Below are 18,880 nucleotides of genomic sequence, written 5' to 3'. Positions count from 1 at the left end.
ACTGGCTGGTGCTATGTCAGGTCTCTGCTAATAAACACCAACAACGCGACCGCTGAGTAATTTAAAGGTATTACTACACAGGATGGGCTGACCCAGAAGCTCTTGCTGTACACGTTCACCCAGCTGGGGAACGCAGATGCTCTCTGCATTAGCCCTGTTAAAGTCCAAAATAGATACTAAGAAACTGTGACTGGTGTGAGTGTGCTCGGTCCTGCTCCTAAAGAGAGCCTATGTTTGGAGGCTATACGGGCAGAGGATCACGGCTGGTCAGCAGGCTAACAAAGATCAGCAGCAGGGTCTGCATGAGGCTGGGAAGAAAAACTTAGAACACGGGGTACGGCAAAGACAGGCTGACACTGCTAGAAGAAGAACAAGAGGCGGCGGAGACTGCGCAAGTGAATTTAACATACACAGCTCATTTTTATTCTGGTTCTTTGGACGCGCAGCGGGATAGGAAAGGGAAGCTTCCAGATTATAAAATGATTTAAATTGAGGGTAATCGTCTTCAGATCTTTCCGCCCTCTAACACAGGACAATATAGCAGTTCTCCGCCCCGACGTTTCTCTTTTCCTCCCAGGCTTCCCTCACATTCGATGTTTCCTTCCTAAACACAAGAACTACTGCAATCCTTGAGAACACTTTACCTCTGTAACTTCTACCCATTATTTTCTTCTTCATCCTCAGCTATTTTTCTTCTGAACTAACTTCTCCAATAAAGGTCCTAATAATTATGTGAGCCTGTAACCCGCAGAAGAGCCCTGAAAAATTAGAGCAAGTCTAAAGTTACTTTTGAAATAAGTCTTAATATCAAACTACTCATATGCCTACCAGAAACAATATTACTGCTGATGATCTTCCCTCCCAGCGTAGCCAGTGATTTCGGTACTACAGTAATGATGCTACCACTTGTAGTCTTCACGTACGTAGCAGCCCCTGGAGTTCCAGCCATCCGAGCCCCTATAGACGGGCTGACCGTTGGCCGCGTATATGTGGCTTGGGTTCCTGTTTTAAAGGGAGAACAAGAAAGTTCACTGTTAGAACATGATCCTCTACTAGTATTTGTGGAAAAATAAGTTAGTTTAGGAAAAAAAAAGTATTAGATTTTATCCAAAGAGACCCCCCCCACTGCAATTTATTACCAGTCTTTACAAGCCTCTCAGGGCTTTTTCAGCCCACAGAGCAATATTCAAGTACATACCAACTTCAAATTAATTTAAGAGCCTTCTGAAGTATTTTACCAAACGTTCCATGACTGCCATATTTTAGGGGCTAAGATTTTAATTCTCAATAGGTGTTTAGATCCTGCCTAAATGTTTGCCGCTGGCTCCTTTAGATGCTCAGGACTTCGGCATCTGATGACACTACCAGAACTGATCCCTTCCTCCCTGAGAGAGACCTATACTCTCACTTCTCCTACATAACAAATTGCTTATAAAGAACACCACCGATTACTGGTCTAAATATCAGAAAAATATAGAGAAAAATTAAAATATAGATAAAAATATGTAAGAAAATAAGAGGAGAAAAATAAATTACAATAAATTACAAAATAAAATTACAATGATAATGCATTTGATAAATGATAAATCATTACAATGATTTAGCATTTAGCCGTACAAAATAAACCTCCTGACACGGTATAAATGCTGTTTTTTCGGAACTACTCCTTTCTCAGAGTGGAAACAGAACTGAATCCACAGAAGAAACTTGCCCAAAATAATAAAACGAGTCAGCAGCTACAGGAACATTGTAATCCCATTCTGCCTGCACTGCTGCAGACAGTGCACTACAGACCTCCGTAGCTAAAGATGACAGAGCAAAAGAGCTTGCTATAAGAAAGCCCTGTTCAAATCCAAGAGAGCACAATAGAGGTTTTACCAATTAAATGACCTGCAAAACTGCTAGTCTTTTCATGTACTTAATGTTTTTGTGAAGCACTTCAAAAGTTAGAAAAACAATATTAGCTATTACTTTATGCTAATATTCCCAACCCACGCTAAAAATTCAGGCAGTTAAGAGTTTTCTGAAAGCTAGGCTAAAGCTGCCTTTCCAGTTTTCCTCACACAAGTTTACAAACTGAACGGCCTACATTATTTCTGATCTTTCATCAATAAGAAAACACAAATACAATTAGATCCCCAGAAAAAAACACTGGGAGTTTAAAATTCAATTTACTGGCTTTTTAAATAAATTCACTGCAGGACTATGAGCAAGTCACCTGTCTTTCAAAGTCCATACATGTAAAACAGGAATGATGCTGACCTATCTGCTTGAGGTACCTAAAAAGTTAAATTAGTGTAAATAAACTAACGTAAATCATCTAATATAAGGTGCTACAGAAGTGCAAAGTATCAGTATAAGTTGCAGGAAAACTTCCTTTAAAATAAACCCAGTGGGGAAGGAAAGATCTTATTTCTGTGTACAGATTCAAAGAGATTGCAAGAGGAATAAAAGAGCACTCAGTGCAAAAATCCTAATCTGGAATAAATATCAGCAGGATTGTGACTGTGCCGTGGTGCTCACTGTTCACGAGTGCCTTTTTTTACCCTAATAAACCATGTCTGATCACCTATATGCCTGGGTTTACCCTCCCTTCCCTTCTCAGAGCCACAACTTACCAGTGGGAGTAGTGACCAGTTTAGTTGTCATGATAGTCCCATTACTGCTAACCACCATAATGGGTGAATTGCTACTGCTGGGCAAGGTCGCTGTAACTGGTTTGGGAAGGATTTTACTGGGCTGCACCTGTTGAGTGATTATTTTAACACCTAGGAAAGGAGAAAGGTCACTGTTAAAATGCAGGCACGAAAAGTTACTTTCTGAAATGCTTTCTCAGACCAAGCCCTAGTGGGCAAGTAGCCTCACAAGGCTTCTATTCTGAGCCCATGAATTCTTGATCCTGAAAATAATTTTTTGGGTTTTTTTGCTTTTTTTGTTTTGTTTTGCAAATAAAAAGACAGTCATGATCTTTGCCTTTCATGTGCCTGTTTCAATTCCGAGCTACTCCCACTGATTCCATTCCATCACTGATTTGTTGCAGTGATTTTTATCCTTTTCTGGTCCATGATTTAAAAAAAAAAAACAAAAAACAAAGAAATAGAACATTTCCCAGGAACCAACAGGTTACAACCAATACTGAATTGGTTCATGTACAACGAACCACCTAAAAGTGAAATAGTTCATTAATTTAGCCTGTAAATTCTGATGTGTCTTAATTAGCCTAATAGAATTTCATCCCTCTGAATTTAAAAAAAAAAAAAGCTTTCTGCACAACGAGCATTGGTGGGTGTAAGGAAGCAACTGTGACACGGGCTAGGGGAGGCTGCTTTAAGTAAACTGCTCTCCTCATGACTTATTGGTTATCTTGAAGCCACGAAGGAACAGGGCTGACACAAGCTCCGAGTAGGATCAGCAAGAACAAAGGATGAGGACACCATAGTACAGGAAGGATTCCGCTCCCTGCCTCGATTTGTGCAGCCGAATGGGACCACTGCGAGCTTCACTGCTAGTTGCAAACACAGAGATTCACGTCATCTGTTCAAAAGTATATCTATGACACTTGCATTGTACTTTCTGTTCCATGACGAGGTAAATGTATTGCATTTTGTTGGTCAAACGCCATGAAACACCCAGCCTGCGTTAATCCCATCTAAATGTAGGCACTTACATACGTACACAAATAATTCTAGGTGAACAATTTTGTCCACTTGGGATGTGAAACATCCTCCTCCATGTTTTCTCCTTTCTACATTGACTATAAAAGCGTTATGGAGTAAGCTCCAAACTTAAATAGTGAAGTTAGGAAAGAGAAATCAAAGCCTTTGCATCATCCAGACACAGAACTGGATAAAAAGCACCGTCTCTATGAAAATTGATTCATTATCTTCCAGGAAGAATAAGTAGCAGATGGTATTTTCAAAGAAACTTTAACTAAAAAGAACATTGAGCCTAAACCCATGACAGAAGGCAAGGAGTGAAGCTCTTATCGATCCAATATTGTTCAGTGACTGGAGGATGGACGCCTCTCATCTGTCTTCATTACTGGATATTTTTTCTTAGGCAATAGTCCCATAATCCAAAAGGAAGTTAAAGGACAGGAGTAGGGCTGTTTAATTTTTCATTCTATGGTCTATTTTAATTCTTTGATCTAAATTGTATGAATATAATAATTTTACTGACATGATTTGTATAAAATATGGACTTAAAAATACTTTGCACTTTTATAGCACTTCTTCCTTTAGAATTAGATGACTTTGCTATCATTACTTCTTACTACACCATATGGAGATAAAACTGTACTCTACAGCAGAGTAAAGCCAACGCAGAAAGATTACACAACTTGCCCAAAGTCAACTGAATGAATCAACGTCACAAAAAAAAAAAATCCAATCCAACTTCTAGTCTCAGATCTAATTGTATTTGCTTTGACAAGTACCTCAAAAGTAGGTTTTGATTTCTGGACTCAAGAAAAGAATTAAAACATGGATTAACTTCTTTTTCCAGTTGATACGGTTGAACAGCTCTTGGATCTTCAGAAAACTGGTGTCTTCCAGGTTGCAAATCATGTTACTTTTGGAGATATTTACATACCTTTCAGTCTCTAAAGATAAAACATTTATTCCTAAAGCATGGCCTGTATACCTGAACCAAACAAGAGTGAAAGAACCAAATTCTTCAATTACTGTTAGCTGAAAACCTTAAGACATCCTTGACTATCTACTTACATCCAGGTTTAATGCCAAATCCTGTACTCAAGTAATTATGCCTTAATGATAGCTCCCCCATGCACATTTTGGGACACAATTCTGCTCTACTTTCTTGAGCTGTGGTTAGACCGCAGCAATCAGCAATATGACCCAAGATTAACTCCAACTACCTGATTCCTGTTTGATCTGAATGGTGGGCTTGATGCCAGGTGGCAACTGAGATTGCTGTGGCTGCTGCTGAGCTACCGAAGACTGCACCAGCTGCTGCTGCTGCTGCTGTTGCTGCTGCTGCTGCTGTTGTTGCTGCTGCTGCTGCTGGGCCTGTTGTATTTGGTGCAGTTGCTGTTTGGGGGACTGCTGATGCTGTTTGGGAAACTGTGCTAAGATCTGAGTTGGATTCCCAACCAAACCTTTTGGGGAAGGTAGTCTGGTAGAGGCAACTTTAATTGCCGATGTAGACACACCTGTGAAAGAGTAAATGGTTTAAGATTGAACAGTGCAACACGGAAGAAAAATATTACAATTTCTTAAATACTTTTGCATTTAAACTGCGTTTACTACTGCGAGATGCATAGATATACATGAGTCAAAAAAGCTCCCATGTAACAGAAGCGCAAGGGAGTTTTATACAGATTTTCAGTGGGCAGCAGAACAGCAGCTAATGGAAAGACCACAATTCCAGTCCACTTCCTGCACCTCTTGTAGTGCGACTAATTCACAAATATTTTCAAAGCCTGATTTTTAAGCTTCAAGAAAGCAAAATATTTATAGTGAAAATCATGACTAGAGAAAGTTAGGATATGCGGATGACAAATATCAAAACCATTAACATTAGAAGGGAGTACCTGTTAGAGAGAGCAATGTTGTTTTTAGAGAATCAATCAAGTAATGGTATGTAATTTAGAAAACTGTGGAACACACATTTTTTCTGCTGATAGGTTAGGTGATCTTACAAGTAATAATGTGACTAAAACAAGTTTGCAGCAAGATAGAAAGGCAAAGTTCCCAAATAAATCTTAATACTTATTTCTGTCATTCCCTTACATAGTTGTCACAATATTACCAAGAAAATTTGGCTTCATCAATAATTCTAAACTGCACATCCATAAGCACCAAGAAAGACAAGCAAAGTCCATGTCTTATGACGGCAGTTTTTAACCAAGTGCCAGCTGTAGTGGAAAACAGAAAGAAAGTCTCCTCTCTTATTTCTCTACATTTACAGATGGCAGCGATAATGATAGAAATCATCATAAACTACAACTCTGGCAACCTAAATAAGCAACCCTTTTCTCACTGCATCATCTAAGATGGTTTCTCCATTTCCTTGGTCAGCTGTTTTCATACATGAATTTAACTTTCTTCACATTTGGAGTGATTATCAGTTTATGTCACAAAATGTTTCACCAGCATCTTCTGCAATGACACCACTAGCCTTGGAAAAAAAACCTGTTAGAGATATTCCGTCTAATATAATTCAGAATTATAGCCTCTTCCATGATCAAACCCACATAAAAACGCACAGTTCAAACAATATGAAGTTCTGCTGGAAGCCCCTGTGCTGTCTAGATTAACATCTTCAGGACCTGATTAGTAGAAGCAATATGGAAGGCAAAATACCTCCTCAGCCTTGATGTGGTTGCCCAACTTTTTGTGGAATGGAACAATTATGGAAAATATGGACTACAAAATACTGCCACTGGATACTTGTCATTGTCAGGCACAGTGTTTTTCAAGTGCTGCTCACTGAGTCCCTTCCAAATGTTAGCTGGTGGCTGCGGAGCTGAATCAGTCAAGCTAGCGTACATAGTGGGAATTAGAAATCAGAAACCTCGGGATCTTAATCCAGGCCCACTCAGATCTTAATTTTTAAGGACTTGAAAACTGACGTGCTGATAAAATACACAGCTAAAAACGTGTAAACACTTCTCTTTCAGACATTTCAGAATTGCCATCAAGATTAGTTACCACAGGAAATATTCTAAAGACTAGGCACGTCAAGCATAAGTTGTATTGATTTGCTGTTAACTTTGTGTGTTTTTGTAAATCGGGTTTTAAGAGAAGCAACCACCTTCAAATATTGGCAACATCCATTTTGCATGCATCTGACAGTTCTCAAAGCCAGTCGTTTTGAGGCTACAGCATTTTAACGCTGCAAGTAAAATCTTTTCAAAATAAAAAAAGCTATGCCGCATCATCTCACCACATTCTCTTTAAAAAGAGGATCTGCACGTTAATTGTCGAAGTAAAGAGGGGAAGAGTTCAACAAGAACAACTGTGGAGTATCTTGGATTAGCTTCACCAGTAGACTTCTTTCATATTTCTTTTCATTAGTGCCCAACGCCAGGCCAAGGGGCCACGGGCACAAGCTGGAACACGGGAAGTTCCACCTGAACATGAGGAGAAACCCCTTTGCTGTGCGGGTGCCAGAGCAGGGGCACAGGCTGCCCAGAGAGGCTGTGGGGTCCCTTCCCTGGAGACATTCACCCCCCGCCTGGACGCGGCCCTGTGCCCCTGCTCTCTGTGTGCCTGCTCCAGCAGGGGTGGGACGGGATGGGCTCCAGAGGGTCCTTCCAACCCCCGCCAGCCTGGGATTCTGGGATATCTCCTGTGCTTTACTCATCATATGTAAACATACAGCGCCCTCCCCTACGCTATTCTCAACACAAAGTGCAATTCATAAGTGAAAGAGCTTTAATAAACATGAAGTTCTAGCCATACCTTGTGCTACTGTTGACATAACCACTGACGGTGTTGATGATACCACAGCAGTCACGGCAATAGTGTTTGCAGTACAGGAGGGAGTGGAGCAGCTACTGCTGCTGCTGCTGCTACTGACCAGAGAGGACTGCGAAGCAGTTATAACCACTGGCTGCTTTTGAGTAGTTGAGGCAATGACTGATGTTGGGACAAGTTTCGTAACTGCTGCATAGTTGTGGGACTTTGAAAGGATGTTGGGTACAAAAGTTGAGCTTGGAGAGGTGGTTACTATTATCACCTGAAAGAAGAAAAAACAACAACAAGAAATTCATTTGTTCTTCGCTTTTATTTAAAAGCATAAAATTTCAGTAACATACCTGTCTAGAAGTATTTAGTTTTAGGGACACGTGTTTATTAAGAGTGTCATATTCACATTTGTTGGCAACAAAAAATCTCAATTAGTTTGAAGAAGTGGTGATACATCTCCTTAAAATCAGAAGGGTTTTGTTTGTTTGGGGTTTTTTTTGGAAAACAATTACTAATTAAAGTAGAATCATCTCATGTCTGAAGGCAAACAGAGAGGAATGAACTGCTTGGCTTTGTTAAACTGGGCCAGGAAGCCTGAAGCCCATTTTAAAATGGAACTGAAGGAATTTCAAGCAAGTTTTAAGTGCCGTTCCCAAACCTTGCATATACATCAAGAAACGGCAATGAGAGAATAGATGATTTTTTTTTCTCTTTAACAATTAACAAGCAGTTGCTGAGTCAGTAATGGGAAATAGTTTTGATCCACAAGGCTATAAACAATCAGTATTTCATCAGTGAAAAACCTGGTTTAAAACAGTTTCTGCTTTAATTAGTGCTCTCAGTAACAAGAAATTCTTTATCTGTCTGAAAACCATTTGTCTAAAGACAATAAACATTACCCCTAGAGCGAGTTACAATTACAACGCCATGAATCTGATCTGACACAGAAAAACACAGAATTCATTATAACATTGGAAGAGGTCTGTTCTTATGCAACTGACCTAGAAAACTAAGCATTTCTTAAGTACTGAATATGAGGACTGTTTATGTAAAGAGATTCCTTTTATTCTGCTCATCTGCATCTCCTTGTACTTACAAACACACAGCACAGAAATACAACATATTTTCAGTTTACCATGCAAGAACATTGAGAAACTGTTTTAATAACGCAATTGTCCCCACAAAAAATTAATTTATTAAACCTTTGGAAAGTAAAACTTATTAATGATTTGGTGTAACAAAAGCAGATAGAAAAAAAGGTACAGGAGGAGTAAAGAAAACCTGGGTCAACTCAAAGCAGAAGTCTTACACTAGTAGCCAAGGACTACTGAAAACTTGGCTGATAGAGAAAAGAAATATGATAATGGCACTAGAAACAGACTTAAGTGACAGATCAAGCAGTTAGAGAGTGAGTTTATAATTATTTTGGGTTTTTGGTTTGGGTTTTGGTTTTTTTTCAATTAAAAAAAAAGATAACCACATGGATGGAATAGAGGCAGCAAATTTCACCACCATGACTGCCTCTGACTCTCCTTCCCTCTGAGTGCTTAGTTTTATGGTCCCTGCTACTTAGCTAAACCTTTGATATCTCGCTCTGAGGAAAACCAAAACCTTTCTACCTCCGTGAGCTACAGCAGGTTGACCACACCTGACTGTTGCCTGCAGGACAAGGTTTCCACATCTACTGCTCTACCGCTTTAGTGCATTCCCTGGGGAGAACATTTTCTCTACGTCACTCATTTTTGCCTTCTGCCTAACCTTTATTTAATCAGGTCACCCTTCTGAAATTGCTCTTAGGCTACGACCACGCAGACGAGATGAACACAACACAGCTTGGTTCTCGTACAAGGCTTGCAGGTGGGGAGATGCTACAACGTGCCTCTGGAGTTTTATCCTGTTTCTTAAGTAGTCAGTTAACACTAGAAATACTTCCCAGGTGTTTGAATTTTAGGGCCAGCTCTATTCCACCTAGGATAACTAATTTAGGAATACAAAGGACAACTTACAGTTAAAAAAGGGGGATTATTCACACTGAACTTCCTGCATAATCCATAGTGCAACAGGGCAAGCCCAGCGTCTCAACCAAGCACGCATAGATACGTAGGATGAATCTGGGCATAATCACAGCTCCTGAACACCCTTGTTCTTTGTTCAAATACAGAGGTAAAACCATCGGTCCAGGTTTATCACTTAATAACACTATTTAATCATGCAAGGAAAAAAGCTTCTAAAGCATTATAGTTCAACAATGACTGCTGTCCTGTGACTAAGCAGGTTTGGGTCTCTTTATTCGGTTTCTTCTTTCAAAAGTAACACAGCAGAACAAAGTTCAGTGATCTTCATGTATGAAGTATACCCAGAAAACAGAATTTTGGGGTAAAAAATTAGAAGTATTAAAGCTCAAACCACAACAATTATATTTTTGAGATACTATTTTCTCATATATGTTGAAATTATCAAAGTAACCTCATCGTGGGTACCAAAACTGCATCACAGCATCTACAGCAGAAGACTGCCTGATTAATTAAAAGAAAAAAAAAAAAAGTTGCATTTTTGCTGTTGATTTTAATTAAGGTAAAAAACTAATTCCTAACATACCTTGATGTTAGTCCCGTCAGCTCTATTTTGAGAGACGGCAAAACCTAGTCCCTGCAGAAATAAAGCCATTGACTGCCAGAAGCTTCACTAGCTAGATTCCTTCTGTGTCCTAGACAGAGGACTTAATTATAAGAGAATCCAGAGATTGGAGCTGTGACATTATTAGTTGTTACGACAAATCTTCCTCCAACCTACTAAAATGTCAAAACAATTCAGAAAGCTGGCATGCAGAAATGAAGAATTTCATTCATATCCAACAATCTCACTCCTATCCAACAGCACTTGTTTAAAACAGTGTATTTCCAATTTCAGTCTAACAAGCCTGACATTTCATTTAAAAACTACTAAAAGGGATTTCTCCCACCAAAATGACCCAGTTACGTATTTTGGCATATCTAAATCCAACAACAGAGGGCAGTGTGACAAGTTCAGACACAAACGCGATTATGCCTCCCTAATGACACACGCGATGATTTTCCTATCGTTGCAGATGAAGAAGTTTGTCAAACAATACTATATAAAGCAAACCCTAAAACGCCCATGTCATAACAAGCAGAGGCACAACTGCAGAAAAGACCCTATCAACAGTCCATTCTCTTCCTTTTGGAGATTTCATACACTGTCTTTAACGACCACAATATGTAACACTGAATACAGCACTACAAACGTTTAAGGCAGAAAATTTCTTCCTGCACAAAGGACAAGCCTAACAAGAGCCACAAGATGGGTAGGTTAAGCTCTATCCCAGCTGTGGATTTGCTGCATTGAACGCAGGACATTTTATTTGATGGTTTATGCTCACTCACAAATTTCTATACGTGTATTCAGAGATGAAATTTGATTAAGGACACTGTTATAGAACAGTGAGTCAAATGAAAGCATCAAAGAGCTCTGAAGTGGGAAAAGGCCAGAAAGCAAGTTCTTTATTGCACGTTACTTCAGCTAATCTTCCTTGCTTTTAAAGTTTCTAAAAAAACTCGGGACATGGGAACTCTGCTAATCCAAACAGAGTCATAAAACAATTAAGACGACTAATAGAACAAAACCGTGTGAAGGTTTGAGCTCAATTGTCGAACCCTCACAGTTGGAAAAAATGCTTGTTAGTGGCCAGCCTACCATCAGTCTGTCGGTATCAAGGCCAAATTAATTCCACAGAGCACCGCCCCCTCCCAAGTCTGCCTTAATTAATAACCGTACCAAGAATGAACTTGGTCTGAGCCATTAATCTTTTTTTAAAATCTTAAGAACAAAAGAGTAGACACACCTGAAATGCTTCCTAAAGCATGGGAAAATAGTCATGCCATAGATTAGGCACCTAAAAATGAGTCCAATACCAAATTTCAACCTGGAAAGCCTTTTCCACACACTGCATTCTGCTGAAAGCTGGGCACACCCGGCTGAAATAACACAGCTGATTTCGATCACTGTAACACTGTTAATGTATCATGAGAAATGGCACACTAGTACTGAAAGAAAACATAAAGCCCCCCAGCCTTTGATCAGCTCCAAGAATAAGCTTTATAGACCCCAAAAAAACCTAGTCTCTAGACAACAGGCTTGGCAAGGGAAAGCCCGTGCCACCTCTCCTGGAATTCCAGCACTGCAAAGAATAATTATAAATAAGGAAAATAGAAATAAGAAAGATTACCTTTGACCAACAGTTGTTACCATCTGAAGGCTGTTCAGTGGCCTATGTGATCCAGTTCTCAGTGGACTAGTGTCCATATCACAAAACCCAACACCACAAATGGTACTAACTGGCAACCTTGTTGGCAGTCTCACCAGAGAGGCCAAGAATTGAATGAGCATGGAGACTGAATCCCCTCTCATCCCTAGAAGTGGTCCCTTCAGGTCAGGGTTGAGGCACATTGGTGGGGCAGTCTGGGGGAAGCTTGCACTCCCGCTGCCTGTGCTGTACCTGTTCTGTGGATAAAAAGAGGGCTTCAGTCTCCACGGCTGTCAATCCAGGTCCTTTCACACACAGGTGAACTAAATTCATACAAGAGTTTGGTTTTCTCTTTGTTCGTTTTAAAGAGGGGTTACCTTATCCCCAGTGCAATCCTTAAAAAACAGCTAGACAGTTCATAGAAAGGAAGAGTCAAACATCGCATCTTATTCATTGATAAAACCAGAATAGAGTAACATTTGGCAGCTTCCCCCACATACCTTCTGTGTTGTCGTGTTTGTTGTCTGTGTTGAGGGCTTAGTGAAGGTTATTTTCACAGGCGACATGTGTGGTGGTAAGGAGTTGGCAATGCTCTGCATTATATTACTCATCTTGGGGCTGCCACTTACAGGCACTGTGATAGTTTTAGTGACAGGAGTCACTGCCTTCGGGACTTCTTTCAGAAGAACAGGGGAAGAACTAGACGAATTCGTTCGCCGTCTTTTGCGGGGCTTTTCATCATCATCTGAGCAGCTGACACCTGGAAAAGAAGTACTTTTTCTAAATTATATTTCCCCCATCTGCGGCTCTCAGTGCTTTCTAAAACACTACAAACTTCCTGAGTCTTATACCCATTTTCATATACGACCAAAAGAAACAGAGGACAAATGACATCTCATGGCCACAACTAACCTGTATCACACCACAGAAGGTCTCAGTCCTTGATATAAAACACACTTACAGTGCCGTAAGGCAAAGAAACAAAACCCCCAAAACCCAAATGATTCAGTTACTGGGTTACTCCATTCAGTTTAAGAGATTAAAAGATTGTATGAGCCAGTCCAGGGATTTCATTCTGTCTCCAGAAATTGGACTACCGAGACCACGCACACAGGGGTTCGAGATAACGCCACGCACATCTCAGTTGAGAACTTTACACTGCACTGCTGGTGGTGGTGGTGCTGATTTTGTTTACAGCAGCTGGACTACTGAGGTTTATCTTCCTGTAGCCTTCCCCGATTTCAACCTTCACGCTTGCTTTCATGCCATGCTTATCATTACAACACCCTTCTCCCTTTCGCCTCAACACAGCATCTTGAGATCCCTCCTTTTTTTTTTCTGACACACCTTCAACTGTGAAGGTCATACCTCACTGAAGGTTATCAGCTTCTGCCTTGCTTGGTGTGGTTTGTGCAACTGGCACCTAATACATAATCATGAAAAAAGAAGTCTGGCCTCAAAGGAGTTTATTCTTCCTCACAATCATCTACTGCACACATATTAAAAAAAAATCTGCTGCCAATATTCACCTGAGCAAAGGAAAACAGCATGATCAATGGATCTTAAATCCATATGAAGCTTTCCAAAGTAGACAATAGGTTCACAAATTGGTATACATTAGAGAAAGACACAGTTTAATAACCTTGAAAATCTCTTTATGGTATTGGGTAGCATTTATGCTTACCCCCTTAGCCAGTGATAAACAATTAAAAAGAAAAAAAAAAAGAGATAAGCCAAAAAGACGCAAGCCTCCCTAGGCAGAACAAGACTGAAGATCTTGTTCCATACGCCTGGGGCTTAAAAACAAAAAACACTGTCATGGCAAAAAGCAGTCTTGCTGGTAACCCAAACAGACTTGGTTGGCAGTCAGTCTCTAATTAGGGTCAAGATCTAATTATGGTCAATCTCTAATTGGAATAACTAAATAGTCTGGCATTCGAAAAGTGAAGATGCAGGAATTAACATGGACAAGAAAGCGCCCAGTAGCCCAGCAAGTGATTTCTGAAAAATGGGGTTCTCTTATGTAGTACGTAGCGTGAGTACCGGCTCATTTGCAGGTACCCTTCAGAAGGCCGACAGTCGTATCCACACAAAGGTGGGAAACTGAACGAGAGGAAAGAAGCAAAGGCTCTATTTTAAATTTGCTTTGAACTCCAAAAAATAGTTTGAGCTGGCTGTAGCAGTACAGACGAAGCGCGGATCTGCGAGTCCGGATTTCAAAGCTCTCATCAACAATTCACTTTATGGCCCTGAACAAGCCTAGGGGTGATCTCCAGCTATAAAGCAGAGATTTGATTACATGACTTTAAGGTCTATTATGAACAGGCTTTTAAGTATTGCTCTGAGTGCACTATGCAAACGTATAACTGTGAGGTCACTGATCATACTGAAAATGTGCAGGAGTTTCAGAATCTATCTGAAACAAAAAACCGCACGCGGCCAGGATGTTGGGACACAGCTGTTATTTTGGTGGGTCACCAAGAAATACTGAAGAGAAAGCTATTTGTCTGCGGTCCTCATCCACAGAAAGAAAACCCAAACCAACACAGAAGTAAGAAAGCAAGATTAAACTAGCAGAACATTATTTTATGTTAAGTACAGCCCATTTCATCTCCTGTTTCACTGCTGGGGTTCTGTAAGAATGTCATTCCTGTAACTTCGTGTTAGGAACTGCATTTGCACCAAGTTCTCCACAAGCATTCAGCTAAAAGGTAATACAGCTCGACTGTAGCTCACACTTGACAAGCAAGGAAGCAGAGGCACGGAGGGGTTAATGGCTCAATCAGACTGTGACTCGGAGGAGGTCACACAACAGATGAGTGGCAAAGTCACAACTATAACTCAGGCCTCCTGAGTTTGTCCTTAAGGTTTGTTAAAACTCAGGTGACTGACATGACACGTTCTGGAAGACACGTGATTCCTTTAAAAAAAAAAAGAACAAAACGAAGCACGGGAATGGGGAAAAAATGAAATCTAGGGGTGGACAGAATAAAAATGATAATGCTTCATCCCTCTGTCGTGTGTCTAGACTGGTTTTATACTCATTACCATGTAATAATTCAACAGAAGCCTCGGTTTTTTAAGAGGTTAAGAACATTTTTCCCTGAATCTTTAAACTAAAGCTGAGTGATTAGCGCATTAAATCAGAAAAATTAAAAATCTTAATGTAATAGGGTCCGTGGGTTGATATAGCCATTAAAGATTGTGGTTTGCAGGCAACATTATATTTCTGTACAATGTGATGTTTCTGACCAGCTAAAAGTTTATACAAACGTGCACATGTAGCATAAAGATTAAAATAGCTTTTAAAATATTAAAGGTATCCACAGCAAGCATAAAAATAGCACTTATCAACTCCACTATGAATCTTTGTCACCTGTGTTTTGATAAACACCACATAAGGACAGGAGAAAACATTTTTAATTATTAGTTAATTAGAACTATCTTTGATGAGCTGGGCATATGTATGATGACATGCTCCGCTTTTAGAACTAGACGATTTATTAGCCAAAGAAAGAAGTGGGGGTGGCAAGAAAAAAAGGCTGTTTCTAGACATTATGCCCTGGATTTCCAAATTTAAATACATGAAGATGGGTATCTGGTGGGATTTCATATGGAGTTCTCAGAGTCACCCAGGAATTCAAGCCTCACAAAGATTTGCTTCCAAATCAATCACAAAATGGCCAGACACAGTTAATGTAACCATATAAATGCTTGCCAAACTACTGTATTCTAAAAAAGTCTAGGTCAGCTGTGAAAGTGGAAACAAGGGACCTTTTCTAACTCAAATAAGTGACTACTAAGCATTACTTAAGCAGAAGGAAGAGCGAAGTCCTTGCAGAAGCAACCAGCAGAGCCACCTTAAAAACAAGTTCTGAACAAGCTGAATTAGATATCCACCGATATACAGAAATTCCTATATTTTCAAAATACTCTTCACTTATTGTCCTTGCCATTACTGCTCCCTGCAGCATTTTACAGTGAGTGGATTTATCCTGAACATAATTTCTCTGAAAAAGGGAAGCAATAAATTAGTTCTTTAGAGTAAACAAAGGCATGAAGGCATTAAATGACTTGCCCAAGGTCAGAGTGTTTAACTCTGTCCATGCTTCAGCCACAAGACTGTCCCTTTCTTTCCCTTTTGTTAACCAGTTGCTAGGTTCACTTACTTTTGACGTAAACAGTACTTCCACTTGGCAAGACGACTACATTGGAGGCTGGACTGGCGGGTCTGGGGGACTTCACTGTTGCTACACTGCCACTTGGAACAGGGGTAGATGTTGGGGTTGAAGTGGTACTTGTGTAGGAATAGCAAACCACCACTGAAGAGGAGAAAAGACACCTTCCATATAACTGAAGTGCACAATCCCATTATTCTATCACTATTTTAACAATTGAAATGGAAGCCAAAGACTTATTGGGTCATTATCCACATCTTTGCCTCTGCAATCCTGTTACAGTTCAATACTCCCCCGTTTGACCTAAGCACGGCCAGGGAATTAATGGCCTTCAAAGACAACATAGAAATCTAACCTCCCCTCCTCCCACCCCCAGAAATCTGTGCTGCCCATTCTAGAGTTTTGATTTGTATTAATCTGATGTTTTACTTTACATTTTGTTGTTTTTCAGTCTAGCATTAAGTCAATATTTTGATCTTTTTGCTTTTCTGTAAAGTACCGTATCTAGATCGGTAACTTGATAGAAAATAGCTAGTGCCTCTCCTCAATGGAACGTCAGCTGAAGAAACCAAACTATTCCCTCAGTAATGAACAATCGGCTTTTTTTAAACTACTCCTTATAAGTAATAGCACAACCATCCAGAATTTCTCATAAAACCAGAAGAAAACAGCCTGTTTCAAGAAGCGTTACACATTCTCTAGCTGCATGAAGCACAATTTGAGCCTATTCAGCCAAGTTAGATGGAATGTGTACTAGCATTATTTAAAAGGCACAGGGGAAGGAGAAAGAAGTCTTTAACGTGTTACCTAAGTATATTTAATCTCAAGTAAAAAAAAAAAAAACACCCCAACAAAATATTCTTGATTTTCACCAAAACCTACTTGCATCCTTAAAATAAAGTGTTCTAAAACATCTTTCATCACTTACAGAACTTTACAAAATCTTTAGCCATCGGTCCAAGTTTCTATAGTTTACAGAACTTAACAAGTTCACCAGTGAATTTCCCCCTCATTTCCTGGCAATTTGGTTTTCTTTTTAATTTCAGTTGCTAGTGTGCTAACACAAAGCTGTCACATTTATGGTAAAGATGCTGCAAAGGCATCTTTTAAAAGAAAAGAGATTCTTTGCATATTCCTATGAATACTGTGCAATAAGAATTGTTCAGATTTTTTTTTAAATATCTAACACTTAAAATCTAAGATAACGATTGATACCATGACATTATTTCTATATTCCCACAGATTGCAGTAGAATCCCGGCTTTCTCTCACCTTCTTTGTTTCCAGTTTCTGCAGGAACTGGAAGAGATGCGTTGTGCTGAACAGCTGCATTGGCAACAGCATTAGCGGTAACAGTAAAAGCTGTTTGTGGAACAAGCCGTGGCATCAGCGGCACCAGTCGACGACCTTCTATAGACCATTCCGAAGAGCTATTTGGTCCAGACATACTGAAGAGAAATGCACATTCTGTAAGTGTTCTGCCAAGTTTCCAAAATAGTCAGTACTCTTATTTGCGTGCCTTTTTTCGACACCAAAAATCTAAAAGGCAGTTTCTAGAGACATACTAGAGGAATAATCTTCAACTTTCTTCACTTCATGAAAGCCCTTACATTTTTCCCACCTGATGTAGAAATCCTCCCACAGAAAGCTTAAAGAGTTGCTGCTTCTTTTACTGTTTAGTTTTACAGAGCCCTTGAAGAGCCAGAGGTCTGTGGATGGCACGGTCAAACCCCCCGTATTAGATTAGCTATTATTCAGGTAGAGTTGGTACAATCTTTACTTTTGGATGACAAAAACACCTAGACATCCAACAGATTTCATAAGACTACTGAAAACAATTATGTTACCAGGAAAAAACCCTTGGCTTCTAATGCAAATCTTGTTCTACCTGAACAGAAAAGTTTCTCAGACTTATTAAAGCAGGCCCAAACCAGGTGACAGGCCATTAAACGATGTAAATACACCCTGTGCACCTTCCTCAACAGAAACCAGCCTGCTACTCTCATTTTCTTTTAACCTTAGTACTTACACACAAACTGAATGGTTCCAAAAAATGCTGTTCTTATCTAGATGGAGAAGTGTTTCTGTTTATGACTGTTCCACATGAGTCATTTGTCAAACCAGCAAAACCAAACAGCAAATTATTTTTCAATGCTGTTACGTTCTTAAGCAAATCAACCCATTTAATATATCAATATATTCCAAAAAACAACTTCTCACATGAACTATTGCAAGTTACGGCAAAAGCTACCACAAATTAGTTTGTAAAATGCAGAGGGGATCTGTATCTCCTGCTACGCTTCAGCGTTCTTCATACATATTCATACAGTATAAGCAGAGCTACATCAGCTGAGGCAAAAATAAATTTTTAAAATCAAGAATAAGACTACAAATGTTGCGTACTGCAAAGCTAGCAAAGTCAGCTTTCCTAATGAGTTAGCGAATTATTTAAATCAAATATCATACTACCGATCATCACTTACAAAGAATTACCACGGGGAAAAATAAAGAGATGCAGCACCTCACAGCTGTACCTTGTCTGGATTAGGATACCTTATCCGCCTGAGGTTCAACACCTCAGGACAAACTTTATGCTTGTTCTATAAAATGCTAAAAACAGAATTACTACTTAAAAAGGAAACTTGATTTGATGAATCCTGACTTGGCAATTAAATGCTTATTTTTCATTACTTTTTCTCCTTTCTTTAAAGAAGTGTAAGGAACTTCGCTGTTTCTGTTTGGTAAAAAGCCTGTTTCTAACTCTTTAAACTTGAACATTAAAACACTAAAACGTTAAATGTCCTTCTGCAGCACTAAAGCAGTACGCTGATGCTGGCGAGTCTCAGAGCAGACAGTCGCTATCTCCAAGCAGCCTGCTAGTTGTACAATTTCCTTCTTTTGTCCCCATAACACCTGAACTACAGGAGTCAGAAATCAATGGACATGGCACAGAAAAAGAAAGAAAAATACCGACACTGACGATCCAGCTCTTAACAATAAGACTGTTAA

General features: G+C 39.6%; 1 protein-coding gene across 1 annotated transcript in view; it reads right to left on the bottom strand.

Moving 5' to 3' along the window:
• Positions 1–18,880, bottom strand: part of EMSY (EMSY transcriptional repressor, BRCA2 interacting) — a 40,598-nt gene that overhangs the window by 15,269 nt on the left and 6,449 nt on the right. The window contains 7 exon segments of the mRNA XM_075113834.1: positions 829–1,002; positions 2,619–2,768; positions 4,877–5,170; positions 7,425–7,701; positions 12,195–12,454; positions 15,864–16,016; positions 17,144–17,319. Coding sequence (XP_074969935.1) covers positions 829–1,002; positions 2,619–2,768; positions 4,877–5,170; positions 7,425–7,701; positions 12,195–12,454; positions 15,864–16,016; positions 17,144–17,319 — 1,484 coding nt within the window.

The sequence above is a fragment of the Phalacrocorax aristotelis genome, chromosome 1, assembly GCF_949628215.1.
Source record: "Phalacrocorax aristotelis chromosome 1, bGulAri2.1, whole genome shotgun sequence".
Lineage (NCBI taxonomy): Eukaryota > Metazoa > Chordata > Aves > Suliformes > Phalacrocoracidae > Phalacrocorax > Phalacrocorax aristotelis.
This window is presented reverse-complemented; position numbering and strand designations above follow the sequence as displayed.